Consider the following 12,410-nt stretch of genomic DNA (forward strand, 5'->3'; position numbering starts at 1 on the left):
TCCTCCGTCACTGAAGCAAGCAAGCCTCATGTTCGCTTCAAGCTGCCTGGCTGCCGGCCGCCATCTTGGCTGGCAGTTAATTTGCATATCGCCCTGATTAGCCAATGGGAAGGGTAGCGGATGTACGGTTAATTACCATGTTTCTTTTTTATTAGATAGGATGGCCTTTGTTATGTTGAGGTACTTTCCTTCTATTTCTATTTTATTGAGTGTTTTAATCATAAATGGATATTGTATCTTATCAAATGCTTTGTCTACATCTCTTGATAAGATCATACAATTTTTGTCCTTTCTTGTGTTGATGTGGTGTATTACATTGATTAATTTGTATATGTTGAACCATCCTTGTGCCCCTGAAATGAAGCCCACTTGATCGTGATGTATCATTTTTTGGATGTACTGTTGTATTTAATTTGCTAGTATTTTGTCTAGAATTTTTGCATCCGTATTCATCAGATATACTGGTCTTAGTTTTCTTTTTTTGTGTTATCTTTGCCAGGAATTGATATCAGGGTTATATTGGCCTAATAGAATGTGTTAGGAAGGTTTGCCTCTTCTTCAGTTTTTTGGAAGAGTTTGAGAAGGATAGGTTTTAAATCTTCTTTGAACGTTTGGTAGAATTCACAGGTGAAGCCACCTGGTCCTGGAATTTTATATTTTTTTGATGGTGGTTTAAATTTCCTCACTACTGATAGGTCTATTTAGATTTTCCATTCTTCATGATTTAATCAAGGAAGGTTATACAATTCTAGGAACTTATCTATTTCTTCAATGTTATTAAATTTGGCAGCAGATAGTCTTTCATAATATTCTAGTATGATCCTTTCTATATCTAAGATATCTGTGGTGACTTCTCTCTCATTTCTGATTTTTTTATACGGGTCTTTTCCCTTTTTACCTTAGTGAGTCTATCCAGGGGTTTGTCAATTTCATTGATCTTTTCTAAGAACCAACTCTTTGTTTTATTAAATTTTTGTATAGTCTTTTTGTTCTCTATTTCATTCATTTCTGCTCTAATTTTTATTATTTCCTCTTTTTCTGCTGACTTTGGGTTGCTTTTGTTTTTTTTCGAGTACTTTAAGATGTGATGTTAGGTTGTTTACTCGGGATTTCTCTTATTTCTTGAGATAGGCCTGTAATGATAGAAACTTCCCTCTTATTCCTGCTTATGCTGCATCCCAGTTCTGATAGGTTGTATTGCCATTCTCATTTATTTCTATATTTCTTTTGATCACATGTTTTTTTGACCCAGTCATTTATTAGAAGTATGTTGTTTAGTCTCCATGTATTTGTGGGTTTCTTTACTTCATTTTTGCAATTGATTTCTAATTTCAAGGCATCATGGTCAGAGAATATGCTTTGTATAGTTTCAGTCTTCTTGAATTTGTTGATACTAGTTTTGTGATAAAACATATGGTCTATCCTTGAGAATGTTCCATGTGCACTGGAAAATAATGTATAATCTGATGTTCTAGGATGAAAGGTTCTGTAAATGTCAGTTATGTCCCTTTGGTCTAGTGTTTCATTTAAGGCCAATATTTCTTTATTGATTTTCTGTTTGGTTGATCTGCCTAGAGCTGTCAATGGAGTATTAAGGTCCCCAACTATGATTGTGTTTTGATCTGTTTCTCCCTGTTGTTCTGTGAATAGTTGCTTTATATATTTCAGTGCTCCCTGGTTGGGTGCATACATATTAAGAAGTGTTATGTTTTCTTGATGTAGTGTGCCCTTTATCATTATAAAGTGTCCAGCTTTGTCTGTTGTTATCTTTAAATCTATTTTTTCAGATATAAGTATGGCTATACCTGCTTTTCTGTGGATGTTATTTGCTTGGAGAATCATTTTCCACCCTTTTACTTTGAATTCTTTGTCTTTGCAGCTTAGATGTGTCTCTGGTAGGCTGCGTATGTTTGGGTTTTGTTTCTTGATCCGCTCTGCTACTCTGTGCCTCTTTATTGGTGAATTCAGACAATTGCCATTTAGGGTAATTATTGATGTATGAGGATTTCCTATAGTCATTTTATCTTTTGTCTTCTGGTAGCTCTGTGCCTCCATCGGTTCTTTTCCTTTGTGTTTCTGTCTGTTGTTTTTGTTTGGTAGTATTCCATACCTCTTTTTTGAAGCCATGTGTCCTGGTTTGGGTTTTTTTGTGTGCGTTTATCATTAGGTTTATAAAAAATGAACTTGCATATGTACTGTGACTTTTTTTATTTTGAGTGTTTCTGATCTTTATCCTCCTTTGCCAGTTCAGACCTTTACCCCTCCCCTTTTATGCTTTTGTTGTCACAAATTAACCCTGTTTATGCTATAAATGTGATCTTACTGGTAGTGTTGTAGCCTTATGTTCTTTCTTTCAGGTGGAATAACTCCCTTGAGTATGTCCTGCAATGAAAGTTTTCTGGTGATAAAATCCCTCAGCTTCTGTATGTCTTGGAATGTCTTTATTTCCTTCATATTTAAAGGATAACTTTGCTGGATATATTATTTGTGGCTGGTAATTTCTCTCTTTCAGGCATTTGAATATTTGGTTCCACTCTCTTCTGGCTTGTGGAGTTTCTGCTGAGAAGTCAAATGAAATTCTGATGAGTTTTCCTTTGTAGGTCACCTCCTCCTTTTTCCTGGCTGCTTTGAGAATATTTTTCTTTGTCATTAATTTTTTACAGTTTTAACACAAAGTATCTGGTAGAGGGCCTTTTTGGATTGAAGTAACTAAGTTTGTTTGTTTCTTGGATTCGAGGATCTAGTTCTTCCCATAGGTTTGGGAAGTTCTCATTCACTATTGGTTCGAATACACTCTCCATTCCATGCTACTTTTCCTCTTCCTCTGGAATGCCTATAATTCTAATTTGGCTTTTTCTGATGGAGTCAGATAATTCTTGTAGATCTCTTTCATTTTTCTTTATGCGCAGTCACTAATTCTTTACTCCATCTGGTTGGCTCTGTTTTCTATACTCAGTAGTTCACTCTTAAAATCCTTAATTGCATGCTTCATTTCCAGGATTTCTGATTGATTCTTTTTTATTTATTTTTTTAAAAATATATTTTATTGATTTTTTACAGAGAGGAAGGGAGAGGGATAGAGAGTTAGAAACATCGATGAGAGAGAAACATCGATCAGCTGCCTCTTGCACACCCCCTACTGGGGCTGTGCCCGCAACCAAGGTACATGCCCTTGACCGGAATCGAACCTGGGACCTTTCAGTCCGCAGGCCAACGCTCTATCCACTGAGCCAAACCGGTTAGGGCTGATTGATTCTTTTTTAAAGTCTCAATCTTTTTAGTAAAGTACTTGTTTTTGTTCATTGATTTTCTGAATGCATTGAACTGCCTGTCTGCATTTTCTTCCATCTTATTGAGTATTTTCAGAACGCAATCATTTTTTTTAAAATATATTTTTTATTGATTTCAGAGAGGAAGGGAGAGGAAGAGAGAGAAACATCAATGATGAGAGAGAATAATCGATCGGCTGCCTCCTGTGCACCCCTCACTGGGGATGGAGCCCATAACCTGGGCATGTTCCCTGACCAGGAATCAGTGGAGAGCCACATGGCAGAATTTTGTTCTCTGTCACTCAGACACTGTTCCCTCCCTCACCCCCTTGCCCTGCTTCCTTTCTTCTGGCTGCAGAGCGAGCTCCCAGTGCAGGGCTGTGTCTGCGGGCTATTTGCGCTTTCCTCCCTTCTCGTTTCCCTGTTTATTCCTGTTTGCCTACCTTTAGATATTTCAATGTGCAGGTCTCTCAAGCATATGTCTATACTGAGCAGGGATTTTTTTGTTGAATGATAGTTGGTTAACTTGTTGAAATTTCAGGGTTGGGGAGGACAAGGGTCTTTCTCACGCTGCCATTCCTCTAATGACTGGCCATCATATATTCTTAAGTGAAAAGATCTATTGCAGAAAATTTTGTACAAAATTAGTCTATTTATTTACTTTTTTATAACTTTATTCTAGGATAATTTCAAACTTAAATATATCTCTATATCTATCTATCTATCTATCTATCTATCTATCTATCTATCTATCTAAAGGATATACTGGTCCTATCAAGTTTTTTTTGTTTTGTTTTTTAAATCATCACTGGAGGATATCTTTCCATTGATTTTTAGAGAGGGTGGAAGGGGTGGGGGGAGAGAAACATCCATGTGAGACACATCAATTGGTTGCCTTCTGCACACATCCCTTGACCAGGTTCACTCCCTGACCAGGGCTGGGGATGGAACCTGCAACCCTGGTACATGTCCTTGACTGGGAATCGAACCTGAGACCCTCCAGTGTGCAGGCCAATAGTCTAACCACCAAGTCATGCAGGCTAGGGACCACTATCAACTTTTTAAAAATTTTTTATTTCAGAGAGGAAGAGGGAGAGATAGAAACTTCAATGATGAGACAGAGTCATCGATCAGCTGCCTCCTGCACACCGCTACTGGGGATCGAGCCTGCAACCCGGGCATGTGCTCTTGACCGCAATTGAACCTGGCACCCTTCAGTTCACAGGCCAATGCTCCATCCACTGAACCAAACCAATTAGGGCGGCCCACTATCAATTTTTAATTATACCTTTGTACAGTTCATGTTTTATTATTTGTAGACTTAAACAAATCAAACAAATTCACTGAAAGAATTCATTCAGGAACAATTAATGAGTCAAGGCATTTAAATGGAAGAGAATATGTTCATTTTCATAGATTGTTCTAAAAATGACCTTTCACAAGTTTTTTTTTATTATTTAATTGAATCAATACTTCTCAAACAATTACTTAAATTCATAAGAGATTTATTCATTTTCTATGGCTACTATCACAAATCACCACCACAAACTGGGTGGCTTAAAGCAGTAGAAATGTACTTTCACAAGTCTGCAGCCCAGAAGTCTGAAATGAAGGTGTGTGCAGAGTTGTATTCCTTCCAGAGGAACAGGGGAGAATCAGTTACTTGCCTCTTCCAGGTTCTGGTGGCTGCTGACATTCCTTGGTTTGAGATTTCACTCCAATATCTGCCTTCATCTTTATACGGCCTCTCCTCTGTGTGTCTGTCTCAAAACTCCTGCCTCTCTCTTATAAGGTCACTTATCAATGGATTTAGGGCTTACCTGGATAATCATCTCAAGTTCCTTAACTTACTTTCATCTGTTAGACCATTTTTTGCAAATAAAGTAACATCCACAGGTTCCAGAAATTAGAACATTTGGTTATCACCATTCAGCCCACTACAGAGAGGTATGGGTATATGTTTAAAACATGTCTTCTAAGCTAAAAAATTAAAAATTTAAAATTTCTTTGCAGCATTTTAATATCCAAAAATTTAATTACTGCCAAGCATTTTATATTTAAGATACATTTTAAAGAAATTAAAGTTATTAATTTTTATTTTTTGACTAAATGATATGTATATCATTTATATATATACTATTTCACTCTTGGCAGAATTATTTTATTTAATAGCATATTTAAGTGACTACTATTTTAGATTTTTAGGTCTTATTTTCATTTCATTTTAATTTATGAAGAATTGTTATGCTATTAGGTGGTACAATATATGATTATGTACACTACAGACAAATAGATATTTGATATAATTGGGTATGGTAATTGAAGTAGATTTTCATTTTTAAATTTTTGAATGAATAGTATTAGTTTAAATTATAAGTAAATTATAAAATGTCTGATTTGAAAATTAGATATTATAATTCTCTGTGCTGTAGAATTTTAAACTTATTACTTCCCAGTTGTTTCTTGACATCATTGTTTTAAATATTGACATAAATGGTAGATTAGGCAAAAATGATGGCAATGTATTTTGCATTGGAAATTCTGTTTGGGGCAGAAATAGTTGCACATTCTCATGGAATAACTGATTTTCTTATTGTTATAAACTATGTTATTACACCCTAAAAACTGCATATTTATCCATATGTGTAAAATTGGAAGATTTTAAGAAATTAAATAATAAAATTCTTTAAATCTTGTTGACATTTTTTCCTTCAGATCTCAGTGAACTCTAGGTGGTTAGTATTATAGAAATATGTAGTTCAGTCTTCCTATAATATGTGCATACACTTTTGACTATTAATTGTAGCCTTTGAGGAAATAGCCTTCATTCATTCGTTAATCCTCACTCAAGGATATTTTTCCATTGATTTTTAGAGAGAATGGAAGGGAGGTAGAGAGGCAGAGAGAAAGAAACATTCATGTGAGACAAACACATCGATTGTTGCTTCCTGCATGTGCCCAGGGCTGGGGATCAAGTTTGCAACTGAGGTACATGCCCTTAACCAGAGTTGAATCCAGGACCCTTCAGTCCGCCAGCCAAGGCTCTATCCACTGAGCCAAACTGGCTAGGGCAGGAAATACCCTTTATTGTCAGGCAAATTTTATTCTTTTGCTTTCTTCTAAAAACCCAGAAGACATCTTTGAGTATCATTATGTTTTGAAAATATTTTCTAGAATAAGCACCAAGGTTACAGTGTTTAAGAAGGAAGAAAACCAATATTTATTTGGCATCTACTTTTTAGCAGACATGTGCTAAGTATTTCATGCTGTCTCATTTATTCTTAAGAACAACTCTATCGGTCAGTATTTCCAGTAATGGCTCCATCTTCTTTAGAGGAGGAAACTGAGGCACAGGAAGATAAGTTGCCTAGGATCCCACATGTATTCAAGGGTGAGGCTGATATTTGTATCTAGTTCTAAACAGATTAGATGACAGTCTCTCCAAGTTATTTATAAAAAAATGCCTTCTAAATTTTGTTATGATATCATGCATTTTTAAATAGCGTTTCTTAAGTAAACTTTTAACTGAGTATGCAGTCTCCTGGGGTGAACCCTGACAGGTCCTTGGCATGGACTCTGCAGGTACTGATGTATTGCCGTGGTCACTGCACAGGGCATCAGGTCTGAAGTGACCTTTCCACCTGACATATGCTTTTATAGTTATCACCTCTGTGCTGAGAAAATATGACAGGAATATATAATCTTACATGTTAAAACGAGTTAAAAAATAACCTTAGCTCTGCTTCTGAATTAAAGTATGAAAATGTTGAATTAAAGGAAGGACATAAATTATAACCTCTAATGAAAGTAAAAATATCCAGGCTTTCATTTTATACTTCTAAATTTATGTGAAAGTATGGTTTGCAAAAATGAATAATAACATAGATAGGTGCCCATTGCCACAATACTTTGTAATATCTCAATTATGGAGTTTCAAGGGGTTTACAAATGTTTATTTGCTCAGCTATTATAATTTTTTTTATGCCAAATAAACATTCTAGTGATACTGTCTTCTTGAGTTGATATATGTATGGGGGAAATATTTTAATATCTGAAAGTGAGTCATAAAAAATAGTTGTGATTTATTGTCACCTATGTTCGTACAGTTATTATCTAAAAATTATCATGCTTATTTATTTTGATGTCAGAGAAAAGCAGCTATTGAAATAATGTTGAAAATACTCTTTGTAGCTATTTCACTGCAAAAAAAAACATTAATCTCTAATAAATTATGTGTACTTTTATAAGTCTCTGTTTCCAAAGGATGAATGTGGGAGAGAATAGGAGAGAAAAATCATCTTATTGATATACTTCAATTTGTTTTTCTTGTGAGGAGATAGATCTCTTGAATGCTTATTAAATGAGTTTTTAAAAATCCTGTGTGATCTTCATAGCAAACACAAATTCTAAAACTATAATAGCCTATTTTATTTCCTTTGCTATCTCTACTCCCCCAAAACAACAACAACAACAAAGCCACAAATGTCAGAAACTTAAAGCTAATAATTTAGTACATCTTTGGAGTCTTAGCTTCCAATACTAGTATGATAGTATTTTATTTGTGAAGCAAGGTTGTCATCTAGTGGTGGTTTTAAGTAGTACATTCTTTAGGATGAATAATCAGCATTTTAAAGAAAGTGCTTAACAAAAGAAATATTGGTTTCAATTTTTCAGAATCCAGATACTTTTAAATGTTTTAAATTTGCTATAACTTTACAAAGGATTTTCCTTAGTACTTTAATTTCCATCTTTCAATCTTTAGTGGGCCAAAAACATTTTTATCTGGCCCCTGAACTGTTGAAGTTTGAGTAGTGTGGATGTTAATCATAATGTAAACAATGCAGTTCCCAATTCTTCCCATCTCTAGAAGTTGTTTCTTTAGAAAAAAAATGAAGCTTCTGTAATACTCAGTAAAAAAATGTTTTTACTTTTTGCATATTCATCCTTTTAGTGTTTGTACAGGTTAATTTTATAAAACATTTGCATTTAAAATGTTAAGGTTTTCATGATGATTTATTTGCTTTTGGTATTTTTATTTTTATACTATAACATTCAGAAAAGTTAGAATAGAAGAAATTTAAGTGGATTTTATGTTGTATATGTGTGTGACTATATGTGTGCAGGAAAAATTTATATTATAGGTTAGCTAAATGGTGGACATAATATACATTTGTACATGCAAAGAAATCATAAAAGTAAAAACTGAAAAGTGCATTTTAAAGGAATTTATTTTTTAATAAAATAAGTCATTTATTAAAAACAGTTTATTAATATCAACACTGAATGGTTTTATGTAGAGGTACTTTAAATAATACATAACTTTATTCATGTTATTCATATGTAAATCATGGAGGAAGTTAAATTTTAAGCTAATTTTTAGGTCTTATTGTGATTGTTGGAATAAAGATTGTGGTATTAATTTCTGCATATTAGGTAGCCACTTTGCCTAAAGATGGAAAGAAAATGGTACTAATAGAAGTACTCAGTTTTTAAGGGAAATGAAATAAAAGACCTTTTAAAAAAATATTTCACCATGTGTATGTCATAGTTACTCCCACTTCTGAATTACCTTTAGTGGAATTCTAATCCTCCTATTTGTTGTGCTTAACAGAGATATAGGCATGGAATTCCATGGATTCACTTAACTTATGGATAGTGTACCAGTTTATATTCTTTTTGGAGATTTTTTAGCCTCTCATATATCTATAAACTGTAATAAACATTGATTTCATCTGTACCAAGTTTTGAGAAGCAGATTTTGTGTCCAAGTCTTAGTAGCCCTGTTATCTTACTAATCTTGTTAATATAGTTAAATACTGTATTTTCTCAAATTGTATTCATCAATGGGAATTTATAAGCCACTTTCTTTTCTCCTAGAGGAGGAAATTAGCAAGTTATTATTTCAATGTCTCTGGCTGCATATGAGAATAATAGCAAAAGCCAAAGTTGGGGGCAGGTTTATTATAATTCACATATACTGTGGAGATGGAAACAGGATAGGGAGGGTGAATAGAGAGATCTTTATTCAGGTGATTTTTTAAAATTATTTTTTAATGTTTTGGGAATTTTCAGTAAGTTGCCAACTTTCATATTTGCTAACATTAAAGATACTTTTTAATATAAGCAATTTTCTGATTATATCTCATGTTTTATTCTCTCCTGTCTCCATATTAGCTTGGGTAATTTGGAGTTAGTTATCTGTATTTTCTTTGTAGTTAAGGAGGAATTCATTTATTAAATTCCCATTTTGGTCTTTGGATAATATACTAGTGTGTGGTTCAATAATCTCAATGTGGTAGCAAATAATCATGTGTAGATCAGAGACCTCAAAACCACATGAGGCCATTTGATTTGGGTTTTATTTAGAGACAGTTAAGACCACCATGTACCAGTCATCCTCCAGATATCACCTTCATTTTTTTATTGAGTCCCTATCTATTTGGAAAGAATGTTTTCACTCTTGGTTTTTTCATTGGCATATTAAAGAGTTTTCATGTGTCACCCTAGACGGGTTTGGCTCAGTGGATAGATCTCCTTAGTTCGATTCTAGTCAAGGGCACATATTCAGGTTGCAGGCTCGATCCCCAGTAGGGGGCGTGCAGGAGGCAGCTGATCAATGATTCTCTCTCATTGATGTTTATCCCTCTCTCCCTCTCCCTTCCTCCCTGAAATCAATGAAAATATATAAAAAATTAATTAAAGAAAATAATTTTCATGTGTCATCAGCCTGATTTGTAGATGCAGGAATAGATCTGTCTTTGATTATTTTAGGGATTCAGCTCTCAGTTCAGACTTGAATGGCCATTCACTGCTTGGATGTGTGGAGGTGGGTGGAGGGTGAAACTTTAATATTTGTTTTTTTCGTGTTTCTGGCCAATTAGAACTCCTTAAAATTATATATATGTATATAGAAATCCGAGATATATGTAGAAATTATATGTATATAGAAATCTGAGAGAAGGGCGAAGTCTATACATTTCTAGTTCATAAAATATTTAGGCCAAACTAAATGATTTGATACCAACTTTTAGTCTGATGTAGATGACTCTGGTAAGAACATTTTTTACATGCATAATTATGTTCACTGCTCTGCAGGAGTCATACAAAGTGACCTGAAACACATAGTCTTTCCTCCTTTGCTTGCAGAGAATGTCAGCTACGAATAGTATATCATTTGAGAGACACTTAATGGCACAATCCTGCATGTCAGAGTCAACTTGGAAGTATACTAGAGCAAACAAGCAGGTACATTTAATAAACTGATCAAGTCTGTGTGCCACATGTAGGCTTGTACATTGCTTTACAAAAAACTGAAAGTTATAAATGAGGTCTGATAATAGCTGCTTTACCTGTCCTTGGGGGAAAGCCCCCAAAATCTAAATTTAGGATCAATTCCAAAGAACTCATACGGAGCCTTGTTCAAATTCATGAGTTTTAATAGGAGAAACTAACATACACGGGCAAAGCAGCTGCTCCCAGTGACCGGCCTGGAAAAGATCATATGTCCCAGGACAGGAACTCCTTTTTGTAGGGGGTTAATGGTAAAACCATAGGTAGTTACATAGACCATCAGAAAAAACAATGCATTTCTAAGTTAACACAATATCAGGCAGTTATCTACACTACACATTCATTAACCTCCTTCCTGGGAACATGACATTTACCTTTGGGCAGAATTCTGGTTTTCTGGGTAGTCAGCTGACCTGAGGCTACAGAGAGTTACTAGTAAACAGTCACAGAAGGTTAAACACAGAGAGTCCAACATTTTCCAGACACCTTTACTGCTGGAGTCACATTGCATCTGCTAGTGAGTTCCTGACAGTCCCCGTTGAGCAGTCAGCTGGAGCTGAGTTATGGCTGCCCCCTTAGGTGGGCCATGTATGCTTCAGTTGGTCTCCATCCTTTTCATTATGTTAAACTCCAGATTTAAACTGCTCTCAGAGATGAATCAAAGGAAAATTGGCTCTCTTTTCCTTACTGGTAGTAAGAGGTAGTAATGACAATCCACTATCTGATCAAATAAATGAGATTTCAATGATAGTATTTGTTTTATCACAGTTTCCTGTCAATCAAGATTCTTAAACTATACAGGGTGTCCTTAAAAATGTATATACACTTTAACAGCTGATAGCTCAATTTTTAATTTTTTTTGTTAATCCTTACCTGAGGATATTTTTTCATTTGATTTTTAGAAAGAGTGGAAGGAAGTGGGACAGACAGAGAAAAGAATACCAATGTGAGAGAGACACATTGATTGGTTGCCTTCTGCACGCACCCCACTGGGGCTGGGCATTGAACCTACCTGGCATGTGCCCTTGACTGGAATTGAACCCATGACCCTTCAGTTGAAGGGCCGAAGCTCTAACCACTGCTCAGTGCTGATAGCTAAGGCTGATAGCTCAATTTTGAAAATGAATGTATTTTAATAAACACTGCCTTTATAATTATTCAAAGTGTGTGTATACATTTAGGGGGTTAGTTTGGGCATGTCTGTTTTACATGCCCACATGCCATCTGAACAGGAGGTGAGGTGTCCTGGTAGTGTGGTACTTAGGCTGAGAGACCATTCATATAGAATATGTATCATTATTTGTAATAGGAAACTTCTTCTCCTCCAAATTGGTGGGTAATAACTAATTTTAAAGCATTTACTCCTGAAGTAAAAAGAATTGCTTAGGATTACAAATTTAGTGATTTTGAGTAAGATGGAATTTGAATCTATTAATGAAAAAAGAAGCACTCTCTAAAATCTTATTTTAAAAATTCCAGCACTTATTAAATTGTGATTCTTAAATGGCTTTATTTGAAGGTAAAATTAGTGACAAATCTTAGTTTATTCTGTATCATATAAAAATTTAGCCCTTTATTGCCCTGCTTGTCAATAAACTGAATTCAGATAAATTTATAGTTCATAATAGTAATGAGTATTTTTTTAAAAAATTCTTTATTGTTTAAAGTACTACATATAGTATTACATATGTTTCCTTTTTCCCCCATTGACTTCTCCCCAGCCACCCCTATCCCCAGCACATACCCTCACCCCCCTAGTGTCTGTGTCTGGTTATGCTTATATGCCTGCATGCAAGTCCTTTGGGTGATCTCTCAAACTCTCTCCCCCCCCCCCCCCCCCCCCCCCCCCCC

At 35.0% G+C, this 12,410-nt stretch overlaps 1 protein-coding gene and 1 long non-coding RNA gene across 4 annotated transcripts in view; one reads left to right on the forward strand and one right to left on the reverse strand.

Annotated features, from left to right (window-relative positions):
• Positions 1–6,595: 6,595 nt before the first annotated feature.
• The window catches only part of TDRD3 (tudor domain containing 3), a 136,944-nt gene continuing 131,129 nt past the window's right edge, over positions 6,596–12,410 (forward strand). For 2 of the 3 annotated variants that reach the window (XM_014544921.1, XM_005872676.2), the window contains exon 1: positions 10,027–10,095. In XM_014544921.1, coding sequence (XP_014400407.1) covers positions 10,067–10,095 — 29 coding nt within the window. In that variant the 5' untranslated portion in view covers positions 10,027–10,066. Of the gene's footprint in view, positions 6,661–10,026; positions 10,096–12,410 lie in introns of those variants that run through there. The other variant, XM_014544922.1, reaches the window with a different exon arrangement.
• Positions 8,133–12,410, reverse strand: part of LOC106727203 — a 7,550-nt gene continuing 3,272 nt past the window's right edge. Inside the window, exons 2-3 of the long non-coding RNA XR_001363381.1 lie at positions 9,062–9,065; positions 8,133–8,145 (exon numbers count right to left, since the gene is read on the reverse strand). This is a non-coding gene — a long non-coding RNA (uncharacterized LOC106727203). The remainder of the gene's footprint in view (positions 8,146–9,061; positions 9,066–12,410) is intronic.

The sequence above is a fragment of the Myotis brandtii genome, unplaced genomic scaffold, assembly GCF_000412655.1.
Source record: "Myotis brandtii unplaced genomic scaffold, ASM41265v1 scaffold388, whole genome shotgun sequence".
NCBI classification, from domain to species: domain Eukaryota; kingdom Metazoa; phylum Chordata; class Mammalia; order Chiroptera; family Vespertilionidae; genus Myotis; species Myotis brandtii.